Source organism: Oncorhynchus mykiss, chromosome 10 (assembly GCF_013265735.2).
Source record: "Oncorhynchus mykiss isolate Arlee chromosome 10, USDA_OmykA_1.1, whole genome shotgun sequence".
Classification (NCBI taxonomy): Eukaryota; Metazoa; Chordata; class Actinopteri; order Salmoniformes; family Salmonidae; genus Oncorhynchus; species Oncorhynchus mykiss.
The window spans coordinates 68,040,053-68,060,089 of NC_048574.1; the positions used below are offsets into that span (position 1 = coordinate 68,040,053).

General features: G+C 45.1%; 1 protein-coding gene across 3 annotated transcripts in view; it reads left to right on the forward strand.

The window, feature by feature from the left end:
* LOC110534527 (zinc finger protein 827) overlaps positions 1–20,037 on the forward strand; it is a 105,633-nt gene that overhangs the window by 76,626 nt on the left and 8,970 nt on the right. For all 3 annotated transcript variants that reach the window (XM_036933647.1, XM_036933648.1, XM_036933646.1), the window contains exons 9-12: positions 6,584–6,727; positions 8,717–8,891; positions 9,367–9,533; positions 18,176–18,385. In XM_036933647.1, coding sequence (XP_036789542.1) covers positions 6,584–6,727; positions 8,717–8,891; positions 9,367–9,533; positions 18,176–18,385 — 696 coding nt within the window. The remainder of the gene's footprint in view (positions 1–6,583; positions 6,728–8,716; positions 8,892–9,366; positions 9,534–18,175; positions 18,386–20,037) is intronic.

Here is a 20,037-nt window from a genome sequence, read left to right on the forward strand (position 1 = left end):
CCAACTCACATGCAGGGACACATATATATATATATATATATATATATATATATATATATATATATATATATATATATACACACACACCCCCACACCCTCCCCTCTACTCTGCCAACTCACAATCAGGGACACATATATATATATATATATATATATATATATATATACACACACCCCCACCCCTCTACTCTGCCAACTGACATGCAGGGACACATATATATATATATATACACACACCCCCACACCCTCCCCTCTACTCTGCCAACTCACATGCAGGGACACATATCTATACACACACCCACCCTCCCCTCTACTCTGCCAACTCACATGCAAGGACACATATATCTACACACACCCACCCTCCCCTCTACTCTGCCAACTCACATGCAGGGACACATATCTATACACACACCCACCCTCCCCTCTACTCTGCCAACTCACATGCAAGGACACATATATCTACACACACCCACCCTCCCCTCTACTCTGCCAACTCACATGCAGGGACATATATATATATATATATATATATATATATATATATATATATATATATATATATATATATATACATACATGCAGGGACACACACACATATATATATATATATATATACACCCACCCACCCCTCTACTCTGCCAACTCACATGCAGGGACACATATATCTACACACACCCACCCTCCCCTCTACTCAACCAACTCACATGCAGGGACACATATCTATACACACACCCACCCACACACTCCCACTGGTATGTCAGGTTATGAGTCACAGAGAACGGCAGGTCCAGGGGCCCTTATGAGGAGTGACTCAGTCCCTGCAGAAGGATTACAACTAAGGAATATATTACTAGTTGTGTTAATACTGTATAGCCACTTGACTGAAATATTGTAGAATACCATCAGGGCACAGGCCTTGTGTTTAGTTTTATGTGTATGAGGGTGTGCATTGATGTGGGGGTTTTATAATGGTGTGTAGTGCTCATTCACTGAGATATTACCACACTTCACTTCAGGTAGCTACAGACACAGTAGGCTCTCTGCTCTCTTCCAACCAGCACATGTCCAGACAGATAAAGATGGTCTTTTAGCATCCCTCCTTCTGGTCTCTCTCCTTTCGTCGTACTCCTCCCTTCTCTTTTTTCAGAGAGAGAGAGAAGTCCAGACCTGTCAGCAACATACAACTCTAGCTAGACGTCCTTCAGACTTCTCCATCTCCCCCTCTGTCTTTCTCCAAGGCCAGTACATCTATTATTTTATGCCCCCACCATTAAACTCCCCCAAAATAACAGAGAATGAAGCCTCCTAGCCGCTCCTCCAACCCCCCAAATGCCCCCATCAATCCACCAGCTTGCATCTCTTATGACAGCTTTCGTTTTAAAAAATGAATTTAGTGACGGAGGGTGAATCCAATCACTAGCCTTCTTTTTTTTTTTGTCTTCCGCACAGTTAGCGTCAAGATGCCTGTACCTGCAGTCAGACTGGAAACAGTCAAGAATATATTTTTTGCTGTGGTTTAACAGTAGATTCATGTTAGATGACAATAACAATGGTTCTTTATTTGATTCTCTACATGCAACACCTTTGACCCTTTGCTAAGCCCCGCCCCCCTTGGTTACTGTGGGTACAGTCATTTCTGTACTTACCATTTGACTATTATTTTATTATAAGCTAACGCCAGGTAAATAGTGGACTTAAAGGGCTGATTTCCTGTGTTCCCTATTAAATGTCCCTGTGAAAGACCATCCTGTGTGGAGTACGGTATAGTCAGTCCACTCTCCCCTTACCCTGTCACTGAGAACAATATGATCCTAGGTAGTGTGGTGCCAGGCATCCATTTGAGACTAGCTGCATTGTGTCAATGACGGAAGCCCTCCCTGTCCATTTATTTATTTATTTATTTACCCACCCGATGGAGGAGTGGCATGGAATCCTAATTGAGAGCTGTGCCTTCATCAGAAGGTTAATTCTATATCTCTTCTTGTCATGTTCTCCCTTTTCTCTCACTTTCTCTTCCTCTCTCACGCTTTCCCCACACCGCCGTGCCTCCCTCTTCTCTCTTCTCTCTCTCTCTCCTTTTCTCCCTCTCTATTATGCTTTCTCACTCTCTCACTCTCTCCATCCCTGCTGTATCCCTGGGTGGTTGTGTATTACTATATAGTCTGATTAGCATGGACAACCACACACTAGAGGGCTTAGGACTGATGGGTGATGGAGGACACACAGAGAGAGAGAGAATATCAAGGGGCACAGTGTGGTATAGTCTGATTATCATGGAGATGATGAGAACTTGAGAAGGCTATAGTGTTGGTATGAGAAAGATGGGGGGTTGGAGTAATATGAAACAAGGTTGAGGGTTGGAGTAATATGAAACAAGGTTGAGGGTTGGAGTAATATGAAACAAGGCTGAGGGTTGGAGTGAAGTTGGAGTAATATGAAACAAGGTTGAGGGTTGGAGTAATATGAAACAAGGCTGAGAGTTGGAGTAATATGAAACAAGGCTGAGGGTTGGAGTGAAGTTGGAGTAATATGAAACAAGGCTGAGGGTTGGAGTGAAGTTGGAGTAATATGAAACAAGGCTGAGGGTTGGAGTGAAGTTGGAGTAATATGAAACAAGGCTGAGGTTTGGAGTAATATGGAACACGGTTGAGGTTTGGAGTAATATGGAACACGGTTGAGGTTTGGAGTAATATGGAACACGGTTGAGGTTTGGAGTAATATGGAACACGGTTGAGGGTTGGAGTAATATGGAACACGGTTGAGGGTTGGAGTAATATGGAACACGGTTGAGGGTTGGAGTAATATGGAACACGGTTGAGGTTTGGAGTAATATGGAACACGGTTGAGGTTTGGAGTAATATGGAACACGGTTGAGGTTTGGAGTAATATGGAACACGGTTGAGGTTTGGAGTAATATGGAACACGGTTGAGGGTTGGAGTAATATGGAACACGGTTGAGGGTTGGAGTAATATGGAACACGGTTGAGGGTTGGAGTAATATGGAACAAGGTTGAGGTTTGGAGTGAAGTTGGAGTAATATGAAACACGGTTGAGGTTTGGAGTAATATGGAACACGGTTGAGGTTTGGAGTAATATGGAACAAGGTTGAGGTTTGGAGTAATATGGAACACGGTTGAGGTTTGGAGTAATATGGAACACGGTTGAGGGTTGGAGTGAAGTTGGAGTAATATGAAACACGGTTGAGGTTTGGAGTAATATGGAACACGGTTGAGGGTTGGAGTAATATGGAACACGGTTGAGGGTTGGAGTAATATGGAACACGGTTGAGGGTTGGAGTAATATGAAACACGGTTGAGGGTTGGAGTAATATGGAACACGGTTGAGGTTTGGAGTAATATGGAACACGGTTGAGGGTTGGAGTAATATGGAACACGGTTGAGGGTTGGAGTAATATGGAACACGGTTGAGGGTTGGAGTGAAGTTGGAGTAATATGAAACAAGGCTGAGTGTTGGAGTGAAGTTGGAGTAATATGGAACACGGTTGAGGGTTGGAGTAAAATGGAACACGGTTGAGGGTTGGAGTAATATGGAACACGGTTGAGGGTTGGAGTAATATGGAACACGGTTGAGGGTTGGAGTAATATGGAACACGGTTGAGGGTTGGAGTAATATGGAACACGGTTGAGGGTTGGAGTAATATGGAACACGGTTGAGGGTTGGAGTAATATGGAACACGGTTGAGGGTTGGAGTAATATGGAACACGGTTGAGGTTTGGAGTAATATGGAACACGGTTGAGGGTTGGAGTAATATGGAACACGGTTGAGGGTTGGAGTAATATGGAACACGGTTGAGGGTTGGAGTAATATGGAACAAGGTTGAGGGTTGGAGTAATATGAAACAGGGTTGAGGGTTGGAGTAATATGAAACAAGGCTGAGTGTTGGAGTGAAGTTGGAGTAATATGAAACAAGGCTGAGGGTTGGAGTAATATGAAACAAGGTTGAGGGTTGGAGTAATATGGAACAAGGTTGAGGGTTGGAGTAATATGGAACACGGTTGAGGGTTGGAGTAATATGGAACACGGTTGAGGTTTGGAGTAATATGGAACAAGGTTGAGGGTTGGAGTAATATGGAACACGGTTGAGGGTTGGAGTAATATGAAACAAGGCTGAGTGTTGGAGTGAAGTTGGAGTAATATGGAACAAGGTTGAGGGTTGGAGTAATATGGAACACGGTTGAGGGTTGGAGTAATATGAAACAAGGCTGAGTGTTGGAGTGAAGTTGGAGTAATATGAAACAAGGCTGAGGGTTGGAGTAATATGAAACAAGGCTGAGGGTTGGAGTGAAGTTGGAGTAATATGAAACAAGGCTGAGTGTTGGAGTGAAGTTGGAGTAATATGAAACAAGGTTGAGGGTTGGAGTAATATGAAACAGGGCTGAGGGTTGGAGTAATATGAAACAAGGCTGAGTGTTGGAGTGAAGTTGGAGTAATATGAAACAAGGCTGAGGGTTGGAGTGAAGTTGGAGTAATATGAAACAAGGCTGAGTGTTGGAGTGAAGTTGGAGTAATATGAAACAAGGCTGAGGGTTGGAGTAATATGAAACAAGGTTGAGGGTTGGAGTAATATGAAACAAGGTTGAGGGTTGGAGTAATATGAAACAAGGTTGAGGGTTGGAGTAATATGAAACAAGGTTGAGGGTTGGAGTAATATGAAACAAGGCTGAGGGTTGGAGTGAAGTTGGAGTAATATGAAACAAGGCTGAGGGTTGGAGTGAAGTTGGAGTAATATGAAACAAGGCTGAGTGTTGGAGTGAAGTTGGAGTAATATGAAACAAGGCTGAGGGTTGGAGTAATATGAAACAAGGCTGAGGGTTGGAGTGAAGTTGGAGTAATATGAAACAAGGCTGAGGGTTAGAGTGAAGTTGGAGTAATATGAAACAGGGCTGAGGGTTGGAGTAATATGAAACAAGGCTGAGTGTTGGAGTGAAGTTGGAGTAATATGGAACAAGGTTGAGGGTTGGAGTAATATGAAACAAGGCTGAGGTTTGGAGTGAAGTTGGAGTAATATGAAACAAGGTTGAGGGTTGGAGTAATATGAAACAAGGTTGAGGGTTGGAGTAATATGAAACAAGGTTGAGGGTTGGAGTAATATGAAACAAGGCTGAGGTTTGGAGTGAAGTTGGAGTAATATGGAACAAGGTTGAGTGTTGGAGTAATATGAAACAGGGTTGAGGGTTGGAGTAATATGAAACAAGGCTGAGTGTTGGAGTGAAGTTGGAGTAATATGGAACAAGGTTGAGGGTTGGAGTAATATGAAACAAGGCTGAGGTTTGGAGTGAAGTTGGAGTAATATGGAACAAGGTTGAGGGTTGGAGTAATATGAAACAGGGCTGAGGGTTGGAGTAATATGAAACAAGGCTGAGTGTTGGAGTGAAGTTGGAGTAATATGGAACAAGGTTGAGGGTTGGAGTAATATGAAACAAGGCTGAGGTTTGGAGTAATATGAAACAAGGCTGAGGGTTGGAGTGAAGTTGGAGTAATATGAAACAGGGCTGAGGGTTGGAGTAATATGAAACAAGGCTGAGGGTTGGAGTAATATGAAACAAGGCTGAGGGTTGGAGTGAAGTTGGAGTAATATGAAACAGGGCTGAGTGTTGGAGTGAAGTTGGAGTAATATGAAACAAGGCTGAGGGTTGGAGTGAAGTTGGAGTAATATGAAACAAGGCTGAGGTTTGGAGTGAAGTTGGAGTAATATGAAACAAGGTTGAGGGTTGGAGTAATATGAAACAAGGTTGAGGGTTGGAGTAATATGAAACAAGGTTGAGGGTTGGAGTAATATGAAACAAGGCTGAGGTTTGGAGTGAAGTTGGAGTAATATGGAACAAGGTTGAGTGTTGGAGTAATATGAAACAGGGTTGAGGGTTGGAGTAATATGAAACAAGGCTGAGTGTTGGAGTGAAGTTGGAGTAATATGGAACAAGGTTGAGGGTTGGAGTAATATGAAACAAGGCTGAGGTTTGGAGTGAAGTTGGAGTAATATGGAACAAGGTTGAGGGTTGGAGTAATATGAAACAGGGCTGAGGGTTGGAGTAATATGAAACAAGGCTGAGTGTTGGAGTGAAGTTGGAGTAATATGGAACAAGGTTGAGGGTTGGAGTAATATGAAACAAGGCTGAGGTTTGGAGTAATATGAAACAAGGCTGAGGGTTGGAGTGAAGTTGGAGTAATATGAAACAGGGCTGAGGGTTGGAGTAATATGAAACAAGGCTGAGGGTTGGAGTAATATGAAACAAGGCTGAGGGTTGGAGTGAAGTTGGAGTAATATGAAACAGGGCTGAGTGTTGGAGTGAAGTTGGAGTAATATGAAACAAGGCTGAGGGTTGGAGTGAAGTTGGAGTAATATGAAACAATGCTGAGAGTTGGAATAATATGAAACGAGGCTGAGGGTTGGAGTGAAGTTGGAGTAATATGAAACAAGGTTGGGCTCCATTCCATTTCAGTTGCTGAATGCTTTCCTACAATATGGACTTTCAGGTCGCCTCCCGGTGCAGGTTATGAGAAGGTTGTGAGTCAAATATGGTAAACTGTGATGGTGACGGTACTCTGTCTGTGTGTTTCCAGACCCAGAGAAGGACATTGGAGAGCCGGGGGGGAACGGGATGTCCCAGGGGATACTGAGCAGTCAGCAGCTCCACCCCTGTCCTGTCTGTGGCAAGGTGTTTGGCAGACAGCAGACCCTGTCCAGACACCTGTCTCTACACACAGGTGAGTCCACTAACACACACACACTCCCTACGTACAGTTCCCTGTGCATGTTGTGACATGTCTTGTCAACGTTCCCTTGGCGTGTGTGTGACTGTGTGTGTAATACCCTGTAAAAAGTAAATAAGGTTTACTAGACTGGATTACCCTCTCCTTTAAAGAGATTACCACCATGATTAGTCTCAGTGGGAAAACTGCCCGCCTAATTACCAAGCCAGAAGGCTGCTCTGCATCCCAGTACACACATTGGACACAATGGACACACGCACACGGACAGACGCAATATCGGATGCGCACACACACGTGTTTATTTATTTAAATGTATATATACACACACACACACACACACACACACACACACACACACACACACACACTGAGTGGATGGATTCATACACACAGTTACAGTAGGTGTACATACAGTGTAACAGCATTGGGGCCATACCGTATCCGATGCAAAACCACATACTACTGTTTCTGTACATGCTTTATGCATATTAATACACATAATATATACATTAATACATATACATACATATGAATACATATTAATACACATAAATACATACACTGAGTGGACAGAACATTATGGACACCTTAATATTGAGTTCCACCCCCCCCCCCCTCAGAACAGCCTCAATTCATCGGGGCATGGACTCCACAAGGTGTCGAAAGCATTCCACAGGGATGCTGGCCCATGTTGACCCCAATGCTTCTCACAGTTGTGTCAAGTTGGCTGGATGTCCTTTGGGTGGTGGGCCATTCTTTATACAAACAGGAAACTGTTGAGTGTGAAAAACCCAGCAGCGTTGCAGTTCTTGAAACAAACCGGTGCGCCTGGCACCTACTACCATACCCTGTTCAAAGGCACTTATGTTTTTGGTCTTGCTCATTCACCCTCTGAATGGCACACATACACAATCCATGTCTCCAGGCTTAAAAATCCTTCTTTAACCTGTCTCCTCCCCTTCATCTACACTGATTGAAGTGGATTTAAAGTGACATCAATAAGGGATCATATATTTCACCTGGATTCACCTGGTCAGTCTGTCAGGGAAAGAGCAGGTGTTCATAATGTTTTGGACACTCAGTGTATAAATACATGTAAATACATGTGAACACAGCACACACTACCGTCTAAGCGATCCATTGGATGAGAGATCCAAACCGAGGTCCTGACTCTCAGTGGTTCAGATCAGAGATCTCCACTCCCCTGGCATTACCACAAGTCTAAGGGTCATTGCTGTAAAAGATAATGTATTCTCAATTTTAATTTTATTTAAATTGGTCTTTTTAATGCACCCACATTTATGTAAAAACCTACATATTATTGTGCATGAAAGCGCATGGTCCACACACACTAATACAAAACGCGCACACACACTCTGACACACACTCCCCCTGTGAGTGGGTTGTTTGGCTGAGAACAGCTTGGGCACACCACAGAGAGCAGAAACGGGGGCATATGTCATCATGATGGTTGTTTTTGGTTTACCCGGGCCACAAAGGTTCCCTGGCTTCATGTCCTCGGGCAAAGTGTGTGTGTGTGTGTGTGTGTGTGTGTGGGGGGGGGGTCGGTCCACTAAGCAGACATTCTCATGCAGGGGGACGTACTCATTGTATTTGTGTATACGTGATGTGTACGCATGTTGTTTGCGTACGTACATGTGCCTGCATGCGTTTCGTATATGGCGTGCGTATTACACGTAAGTGTATGTACGAATGTGTGTCCCCGTAGACCCATCTCTCTCTCTCTCTCTGTGTCTCTCTCTGTGTCTGTCTCTCTCTGTGTCTCTCTCTCTGTCTCGCTGTCTGTCTCGCTCTCTGTCTCTCTCTCTCTCTCTCTCTCTCTGTGTCTCTCTCTCTGTCTCGCTGTCTGTCTGTCTCTCTCTCGCTCTCTCTCTCTCTCGGTCTGTCTGTCTCTCTCGCTCTCTCTCTGTCTCTCTCTCTCTCTCTCTGACCTTGTGTCTGTCCGTCCGTCTGTCCTTCCAGAGGAGCGGAAGTATACGTGTCACCTGTGTCCTTATGCAGCCAAGTGCAGAGCCAACCTCAACCAGCACCTGACCATCCACTCTGTCAAGCTGGTCAGCACCGACGCAGAGCAGATGGTCAGCGCCGTCGCCACCGCTGAGGGACGAGACGGGAAGACCTTCCCCTATTACTACAGGTGCTGCTACGCTGAATGAAAGAAACACTCCAAAGAAACATTGAATCTACTAGAGTCTGGTCGACGCACCTGTTCTCAGAGCGGTAGTCACAAGAACTGTCCCTGTACTTATGTACACAGACCCATAATAAAGGTCTGTCCCTATAGTTTTTGGCAAGTACGTGTTCATCCATAGCAGGCGTCAAAGATCTCACGTGTGTGTGTGTGTGTGTGCACAGAAGATCTAGCCGTATAAAGACTGACACATGCAATTTACTGATCCCATAAATTGGGAATTAATGATGCCCTCTTCCCTCTATAACCTGGTCTGAGGTCAGCCTTTAGGGTTTGATTAGGAATTAATTATGTCTTCTTGCCTCTATAACCTGGTCTGAGATCAGCATTTGGTCTATGTTCAATACCTCTCTCCTTTCCCCTCTAGCTGTGACCTGTTCTGAGATCAGTGTTTAACCCCTCCCTCTTCCTGTCCATCCAGCTGCCATGCATGTGGTTTCCAGACGGGGCTGAATGCCCAGTTCGTCAGCCACATGTCTCTCCACGTGGACAAGGAGCAGTGGATGTTCGCTCTGTGCTGCAGCGTCTGTGACTACGTCTGTGTGGAGGAGAGTGACATGAAGTCCCACGTCAGTCACGGACACACAGGTAGATCATCTGTCTTCTGCTCAGGCATGTGTTGTATGTAGAGATGGCTTTGGTCCACCTCTTGTCCCTGGGGGCAGCAATAGGACGAAGTCAGCTTGTACAACCAACTTGATGGCATTTCTTTTCCAGCTGAACTTGGTTTTGCTGCTGTCGAATTGTTCCAAATTGTATTGATTGAATTCCTGAAGCGTGTATCTATCTGCTCGCTCGGACTCATGGGTTTTAAAGTGCTGTTTTGGTGTAAGGATAGGCTAGAAAGAGGGGGTTTATACAATTTCTTACACCCAGTCTATACCTTTTACACCCAGTCCTTTTACACCCAGGCTATACCTTTTACACCCAGTCTATACCTTTTGCATCCAGTCTATACCTTTTACATCCAGTCTATACCTTTTACATCCAGTCTATACCTTTTACATCCAGTCTATACCTTTTACATCCAGTCTATACCTTTTACACCCAGTCCTTTTACATCCAGTCTATACCTTTTACACCCAGTCCTTTTACATCCAGTCTATACCTTTTACACCCAGTCCTTTTACACCCAGGCTATACCTTTTACACCCAGTCTATACCTTTTACACCCAGTCTATACCTTTTACACCCAGTCTATACCTTTTACACCCAGTCTATACCTTTTACATCCATGAGGAGGACTGGAGAAGTCTGCACCTCGGATCGTAGCCAAACAATGTTTTAAAGCTTTCAGAAGAGACCAACCTTTCAGAATGATTCTCAGATCAGCTGTGACATGTTGTTGGTAGGGAGCTGTTGGGGGAGTGTTGCAGATTGAGGTGCTACTGCTGACTGCTCAGAGTAGAAACAGCTAGTTTAGTTCACAGCCGTTTATAGTAGAGGGAACCAACATGTTCAGTCTCAACACACTGAACTGATGTGACAATAAAGTAAAGCTTCATAAAACGAGTCCCTTCCCGGGAGAGAGAGGAGACTCTGTGACTCTGTAAACTCTCCAAACAGAAACAACTTCCACTTTGAATAACAAAACATGTAGATTATTTTCCCTCCCTCGACCTTCCCTGGACTTTTTAAAGCCACTGGTCCAAAACCCAGCCTGTCAATGTATTTTTTGGGTCCGTAGCGGCTTTGTCCGGTTTATCGTCCGACGCGGTTGCCCGTTTTGCCCCTCCGTGGCAGTGTGTGTGTGTGGGATTGTCCGGTAGTGTTGCAGACAGCTGAGGGGTCCTCACGGAGGCCGGGGAGCGACCTTGTTTATCTACGATGGCTGCCCCTTATCGTGCCTGAGGGGAAAAAATCAATAGGTCCTCTGGTCCTTCAGAGGCAGGCCAGGGTTCTCACACACACACACACACACACACACACACACACACATTCTTACCCTCTCTCACACAGACACAGAGTGGTGAGTTCATATCGAAGCTTGGCATTTAGGCTAGCCTCCACCCTCTAGCAAACATGGCTGCTGAAAACACACCACATTGGGGCTGTAGAAAAGACTGCTGGGTGTTATTTGTCAGCTGATAGTGTTTGTACACCACATCTCCCCCAGCCAAGCTCCAGACAGACATGGAAACGGCTGAACTCAGCAGGTGTTACGCCTGAAGTTGGCCCCCGCTAAGATGTGTGTCAGCCACATGGGCAAGGGGTCAGACTGGTGGCCCCACAGCAGGGAGCCTGTCTGCTGCTAGGAACAGGACAGAGATAGTGTGTGGTGGTACAGAACAGGACAGAGATACTGTGTGGTGGTACAGAACAGGACAGAGATACTGTGTGGTGGTACAGTAGGAACAGGACAGAGATACTGTGTGGTGGTACAGTAGGAACAGGACAGAGATACTGTGTGGTGGTACAGTGGGAACAGGACAGAAATACTGTGTGGTGGTACAGTAGGAACAGGACAGAGATACTGTGTGGTGGTACAGTAGGAACAGGACAGAGATACTGTGTGTGGTGGTACAGTAGGAACAGGACAGAGATACTGTGTGGTGGTACAGTAGGAACAGGACAGAGATGCTGTGTGGTGGTACAGGACCGAGATACTGTGTGGTGGTACAGAACAGGACAGAGATACTGTGTGGGTGGTACAGAACAGGACAGAGATACTGTGTGTGGTGGTACAGTAGGAACAGGACAGAGATACTGTGTGTGGTGGTACAGTAGGAACAGGACAGAGATACTGTGTGTGTGGTGGTACAGTAGGAACAGGACAGAGATACTGTGTGTGTGTGGTGGTACAGTAGGAACAGGACAGAGATACTGTGTGGTGGTACAGTAGGAACAGGACAGAGATACTGTGTGGTGGTACAGAACAGGACAGAGATACTGTGTGGTGGTACAGAACAGGACAGAGATACTGTGTGTGTGGTGGTACAGTAGGAACAGGACAGAGATACTGTGTGGTGGTACAGTAGGAACAAGACAGAGATACTGTGTGGTGGTACAGAACAGGACAGAGATACTGTGTGGTAGTACAGTAGGAACAGGACAGAGATACTGTGTGTGTGGTGGTACAGTAGGAACAGGACAGAGATACTGTGTGGTGGTACAGAACAGGACAGAGATACTGTGTGGTAGTACAGTAGGAACAGGACAGAGATACTGTGTGTGTGGTGGTACAGTAGGAACAAGACAGAGATACTGTGTGTGTGGTGGTACAGTAGGAACAGGACAGAGATACTGTGTGTGGTGGTACAGTAGGAACAGGACAGAGATACTGTGTGGTGGTACAGTAGGAACAAGACAGAGATACTGTGTGGTGGTACAGTAGGAACAGGACAGAGATACTGTGTGTGTGGTGGTACAGTAGGAACAAGACAGAGATACTGTGTGTGTGGTGGTACAGTAGGAACAAGACAGAGATACTGTGTGGTGGTACAGTAGGAACAAGACAGAGATACTGTGTGGTGGTACAGAAGGAACAGGACAGAGATACTGTGTGTGTGGTGGTACAGTAGGAACAGGACAGAGATACTGTGTGTGGTGGTACAGTAGGAACAGGACAGAGATACTGTGTGTGTGGTGGTACAGTAGGAACAGGACAGGGATACTGTGTGTGTGGTGGTACAGTAGGAACAGGACAGAGATACTGTGTGGTGGTACAGTAGGAACAGGACAGAGATACTGTGTGGTGGTACAGGAGGAACAGGACAGAGATACTGTGTGTGGTGGTACAGTAGGAACAGGACAGTAGGGACAGGACAGATATACTGTGTGTGTGGTGGTACAGTAGGAACAGGACAGAGATACTGTGTGTGGTGGTACAGTAGGAACAGGACAGAGATACTGTGTGTGTGGTACAGTAGGAACAGGACAGAGATACTGTGTGTGTGTGTGGTACAGTAGGAACAGGACAGAGATACTGTGTGTGTGGTGGTACAGTAGGAACAGGACAGAGATACTGTGTGTGTGGTGGTACAGTAGGAACAGGACAGAGATACTGTGTGTGTGGTGGTACAGTAGGAACAGGACAGAGATACTGTGTGTGTGGTGGTACAGTAGGAACAGGACAGAGATACTGTGTGTGTGGTGGTACAGTAGGAACAGGACAGAGATACTGTGTGGTGGTACAGTAGGAACAGGACAGAGATACTGTGTGGTGGTACAGTAGGAACAGGACAGAGATACTGTGTGTGTGGTGGTACAGTAGGAACAGGACAGATATACTGTGTGTGTGGTGGTACAGTAGGAACAAGACAGAGATACTGTGTGGTGGTACAGTAGGAACAGGACAGAGATACTGTGTGTGTGGTGGTACAGTAGGAACAGGACAGAGATACTGTGTGTGTGGTGGTACAGTAGGAACAGGACAGAGATACTGTGTGTGGTACAGTAGGAACAGGACAGAGATACTGTGTGTGGTACAGTAGGAACAGGACAGAGATACTGTGTGTGGTACAGTAGGAACAGGACAGAGATACTGTGTGTGGTACAGTAGGAACAGGACAGAGATACTGTGTGTGTGGTGGTACAGTAGGAACAGGACAGAGATACTGTGTGTGGTGGTACAGTAGGAACAGGACAGATATACTGTGTGTGGTCGTACAGTAGGAACAGGACAGAGATACTGTGTGTGGTGGTACAGTAGGAACAGGACAGAGATACTGTGTGTGGTGGTACAGTAGGAACAGGACAGAGATACTGTGTGTGGTGGTACAGTAGGAACAGGACAGAGATACTGTGTGTGGTGGTACAGTAGGAACAGGACAGAGATACTGTGTGTGGTGGTACAGTAGGAACAGGACAGAGATACTGTGTGTGGTGGTACAGTAGGAACAGGACAGAGATACTGTGTGTGGTGGTACAGTAGGAACAGGACAGAGATACTGTGTGTGTGGTGGTATAGTAGGAACAGGACAGAGATACTGTGTGTGTGGTGGTACAGTAGGAACAGGACAGAGATATTCTGTGTGGTGGTACAGTAGGAACAGGACAGAGATACTGTGTGTTTGGTGGTACAGTAGGAACAGGACAGAGATACTGTGTGTGTGGTGGTACAGTAGGAACAGGACAGAGATACTGTGTGTGGTACAATAGGAACAGGACAGAGATACTGTGTGTGTGGTGGTACAATAGGAACAGGACAGAGATACTGTGTGTGGTGGTATAGTAGGAACAGGACAGAGATACTGTGTGTGTGGTGGTACAGTAGGAACAGGACAGAGATACTGTGTGTGGTGGTACAGTAGGAACAGGACATAGATACTGTGTGTGTGGTGGTATAGTAGGAACAGGACAGAGATACTGTGTGTGTGGTGGTACAGTAGGAACAGGACAGAGATACTGTGTGTGTGGTGGTATAGTAGGAACAGGACAGAGATACTGTGTGTGTGGTGGTAAAGTAGGAACAGGACAGAGATACTGTGTGTGTGGTGGTACAGTAGGAACAGGACAGAGATACTGTGTGTGTGGTGGTACAGTAGGAACAGGACAGAGATACTGTGTGTTGGTACAGTAGGAACAGGACAGAGATACTGTGTGTGTGGTGGTACAGTAGGGACAGGACAGAGATACTGTGTGTGGTGGTACAGTAGGAACAGGACAGAGATACTGTGTGTGTGGTACAGTAGGAACAGGACAGAGATACTGTGTGTGTGTGGTGGTACAGTAGGAACAGGACAGAGATACTGTGTGTGTGGTGGTACAGTAGGAACAGGACAGAGATACTGTGTGTGGTGGTACAGTAGGAACAGGACAGAGATACTGTGTGTGGTACAGTAGGAACAGGACAGAGATACTGTGTGTGGTACAGTAGGAACAGGACAGAGATACTGTGTGTGTGGTGGTACAGTAGGAACAGGACAGAGATACTGTGTGGTGGTACAATAGGAACAGGACAGAGATACTGTGTGTGGTACAGTAGGAACAGGACAGAGATACTGTGTGTGTGGTGGTACAGTAGGAACAGGACAGAGATACTGTGTGGTGGTACAATAGGAACAGGACAGAGATACTGTGTGTGTGGTGGTACAGTAGGAACAGGACAGAGATACTGTGTGTGTGGTGGTACAGTAGGAACAGGACAGAGATACTGTGTGGTGGTACAATAGGAACAGGACAGAGATACTGTGTGTGTGGTGGTACAGTAGGAACAAGACAGAGATACTGTGTGTGGTGGTACAGTAGGAACAGGACAGAGATACTGTGTTTGGTGGTACAGTAGGAACAGGACAGAGATACTGTGTGTGGTGGTACAGTAGGAACAGGACAGATATACTGTGTGTGGTACAGTAGGAACAGGACAGAGATACTGTGTGTGGTACAGTAGGAACAGGACAGAGATACTGTGTGTGGTACAGTAGGAACAGGACAGAGATACTGTGTGTGTGGTGGTACAGTAGGAACAGGACAGAGATACTGTGTGTGGTGGTACAGTAGGAACAGGACAGATATACTGTGTGTGGTCGTACAGTAGGAACAGGACAGAGATACTGTGTGTGGTGGTACAGTAGGAACAGGACAGAGATACTGTGTGTGGTGGTACAGTAGGAACAGGACAGAGATACTGTGTGTGGTGGTACAGTAGGAACAGGACAGAGATACTGTGTGTGGTGGTACAGTAGGAACAGGACAGAGATACTGTGTGTGGTGGTACAGTAGGAACAGGACAGAGATACTGTGTGTGGTGGTACAGTAGGAACAGGACAGAGATACTGTGTGTGGTGGTACAGTAGGAACAGGACAGAGATACTGTGTTTGGTGGTACAGTAGGAACAGGACAGAGATACTGTGTGTGGTGGTACAGTAGGAACAGGACAGAGATACTGTGTGTGGTGGTACAGTAGGAACAGGACAGAGATACTGTGTGTGGTGGTACAGTAGGAACAGGACAGAGATACTGTGTGTGGTACAGAACAGGACAGAGATACTGTGTGTGGTGGTACAGTAGGAACAGGACAGAGATACTGTGTGGTGCTACAGTAGGAACAGGACAGAGATACTGTGTGTGGTGGTACAGTAGGAACAGGACAGAGATACTGTGTGTGGTGGTACAGTAGGAACAGGACAGAGATACTGTGTGTGGTACAGTAGGAACAGGACAGAGATACTGTGTGGTGCTACAGTAGGAACAGGACAGAGATACTGTGTGTGGTGGTACAGTAGGAACAGGACAGAGATACTGTGTGTGGTGGTACAGTAGGAACAGGACAGAGATACTGTGTGTGGTGGTACAGTAGGAACAGGACAGAGATACTGTGTGTGGTACAGTAGGAACAGGACAGAGATACTGTGTGTGGTACAGTAGGAACAGGACAGAGATACTGTGTGTGGTACAGTAGGAACAGGACAGAGATACTGTGTGTGGTACAGTAGGAACAGGACAGAGATCCATTCAATCTCACAGATTCTGGCCCATTAGCAGATATTTATGCATCTGTAACTTTTGTCACTCATCATTATTCATGACTCATTCATGATTATCCGTAATTGTAGCGTCCACATTAATGTAGAAGTGTTCAGAAACATATTATTGTTATTTTTTTACAATAAAACTGACTCTAATGACACTATATTATTTACCATTCATTTCTATTGGGCAAAACAATCTGATACACAACCAAAACAAGCTGCAAATGCATTCCACAAGTTACTAGAGTCACATGATTGATGTAGTCATTGCATGCTAGGAATATGGGACCAAATCCTAAACTTTTAACTACTTTAATACACATAAGTGAATTTGTCCAAATACATATGACTGCTTCAAATTCGGGGACTAGATACGGCAGGGTAGCCTAGTGGTTAGAGCGTTGGACTAGTAACCGGAAGGTTGCAAGTTCAAACCCCCGAGCTGACACGGTACAAATCTATCGTTCTGCCCCTGAACAAGGCAGTTAACCCACTGTTCCACGGTAGGCCGACATTGTAAATAAGAATTTGTTCTTAACTGACTTGCCTAGTTAAATAAAGGTACAAAAAAATAAAAAATACATTAGGTGCTTTCATTTCTGAACGGTGAAACACGTATAAAATACCCTCAAATAAAAGGTGACATTCTGTACTGTCCCATCATATCAAACGTATTCAAATCCAAAATGGTGGAGTATAGAGCCACCTTTTTTAAGTTTTCGCTTCACTGTCCAATCCGTAGGGGAGTGTAACACAGGTTTACAACGTTTTCCACCCTCATAAAAAGTCAAGTGCGTTTGACTAAACACATGCTTCAATAGCATCTTGGACCTTGTAAAAAGTGCTAACAAGGAATATGCCAACAGGGATGATAAATGATGTGGTTTCCCACAAGGGGCAAGTACTCTTTGAATGTTCAGAGCATCATGTACTCTATAGCTCCCTTAGATAGTGGAGTGGTGAGCCTCGTTTTGTCTTTAATCTACCTCTAGAGGTCTTCGGTGTTGAGAGAGATGGATACAATGGTATTTCACTCTCTGCTTTCTGCGTTTCTATACCTGCATTCTCTCATTCTCAAGGATGAAAGTGTGTAGGCTATGCACAATATGTGTCTTTGAATGTGACTGTGTGAATGCCTCAGTGCGATTGTGTGTATGTGCCTGTGTCGTGTGTGTGCGCGCACATACAAATGTGTGTGAGGTAGCTGGCGTCGGCCATTTCACAATCCATGGCAGCCAGCAGCTCTATACTCCTTCACCTCCCTCCCTCCCTCTCCTTCTCCCTGACTGAATGCCCTTTGTTGAGCTGTGCCCTGAGTTGCTCCCGCCATCTTAGCTCCCTTAGCCGTGACCCTCCTCCTCCCCTCTTCTCTCTCTCTCTCTCATACTCTCTCTCTCTCTATCCCAGAGAAGTGCGGTCAAACAGAGAGAGGAAAAAGAGAGAGATCAATAAAAGCATACTGGCTGTTGATTGGACTGGCAGCAGGGCTCCAGTCAGAGGACATGGCCCTGAAGCTGAACCTGCCTGCCTGCAGTGTGTGTGATTTTCATTTTGTATTCAACAGACTCTGTGTGTGTGTTTCTGTTTGTGTGTGTGTGTGTGTGTGTGTGTGTGTGTAGTTTAGTGCTTTTCCTCTTATTGGTGAGAAAGCACTTATGATGACGGTGCTAGTGACAGAGTTGGGGTATATTACTTAATCATTCAGGAAGTAATTACAATGGTACATTTTCTGAATTTGATGATGATGATTGTCACGATGATGACAACAATGCTGATGATGTTGATGATGATTGACTCTTGGCCCCTCTTCTTCCTAGGTCTGAACTCGCGGAGCCCCCTCAGTGAGACTAAGAGCACCTCCTCCTCCCTGTCGGCCCTCAGCGATTCGCTGAACAGCTCAGAGGGTGGAGAACTTACCCATGCCAATGAGGAGCTCAAGAACCTGCTGGCCCCTCCCTCCTCTGCAGGCAGCCAATCCAGCTCCAGCAGCCACTCGGGATCAGGAACTGAAGAGAAGTCTGAAAAAGGCAAGGAGTTCTGGGATGTATAGGCTGGAACATTATGTAGAACTACAGTTAATTTAATCTACTTATAATTCTGTATCCTTAAAGGCCCAATGCAGCCATTTTTATCTCAAAATCAAATCATTTCTGGGTAACAATAAGTACCTTACTGTAATAGATTCCATTAAAAATGTGTAAAAAACTACTTCTCAAGCAAGATTTTTGCTAGGACTGTCTGGGAGGGGTCTGAGTGGAGAGGGGAAAATTGAAAACTAGCTGTTCTTAGCAGAGAGGTTTGGAACTCTCTTTGTTATTGGTCTATTAACTAATTTACCGCCTGGTGATGTCACCATGGACATCTGAAACTCCCGCTCATGCAAACCTGATGATTAGAAGGTCCTGTGTAGGTTGTATTTTCAACCAGCAGCTATCAGGAAATAACACTGATCACATTTCACACTTTTACAGTGTTCGTTTCATCCGCTGTTGTACAATATGATATTAATACCAGAAAACAGAATTTTGACTGCGCTGGGCGGTTAACACCTCTGGGATATGTGGGACAGTAGCGTCACACCTGGCCAAAATTCAGGGAAAATGCAGAGCGCCAAATTCAAATAAATTACTATAAAAATTTCATGAAATCACACATCCAAGATACCAAATTAAAGCTACACTTGTTGTGAATCCAGCCAACGTGTCAGATTCCAAAAAGGCTTATCGGAGAAAGCAAAAGATGCTATTATCTGAGGACAGCACCCCAGTAAAACATTTTTTTTTATATATACAGTGCCTTGCGAAAGTATTCGGCCCCCTTGAACTTTGCGACCTTTTGCCACATTTCAGGCTTCAAACATAAAGATATAAAACTGTATTTTTTTGTGAAGAATCAACAACAAGTGGGACACAATCATGAAGTGGAAAACTTTTTTAACAAATCAAAAACTGAAAAATTGGGCGTGCAAAATTTGTTGACCTAAATGATTAATGATGATAAATACAATCCACCTGTGTGTAATCAAGTCTCCGTATAAATGAACCTGCACTGTGATAGTCTCAGAGGTCCCTTAAAAGCGCAGAGAGAATGAATGAAGATGAAGAACAAGGAACACACCAGGCAGGTCCGAGATACTGTTGTGAAGAAGTTTAAAGCCGGATTTGGATACAAAAAGATTTCCCAAGCTTTAAACATCCCAAGGAGCACTGTGCAAGCGATAATATTGAAATGGAAGGAGTATCAGACCACTGCAAATCTACCAAGACCTGGCCGTCCTTCTAAACTTTCAGCTCATACAAGGAGAAGACGGATCAGAGATGCAGCCAAGAGGCCCATGATCACTCTGGATGAACTGCAGAGATCTACAGCTGAGGTGGGAGACTCTGTCCATAGGACAACAATCAGTCGTATATTGCACAAATCTGGCCTTTATGGAAGGGTGGCAAGAAGAAAGCCATTTCTTAAAGATATCCATAAAAAGTGTTGTTTAAAGTTTGCCACAAGCCACCTGGGAGACACACCAAACATGTGGAAGAAGGTGCTCTGGTCAGATGAAACCAAAATTGAACTTTTTGGCAACAATGCAAAACGTTATGTTTGGCGTAAAAGCAACACAGCTCATCACCCTGAACACACCATCCCCACTGTCAAACATGGTGGTGGCAGCATCATGGTTTGG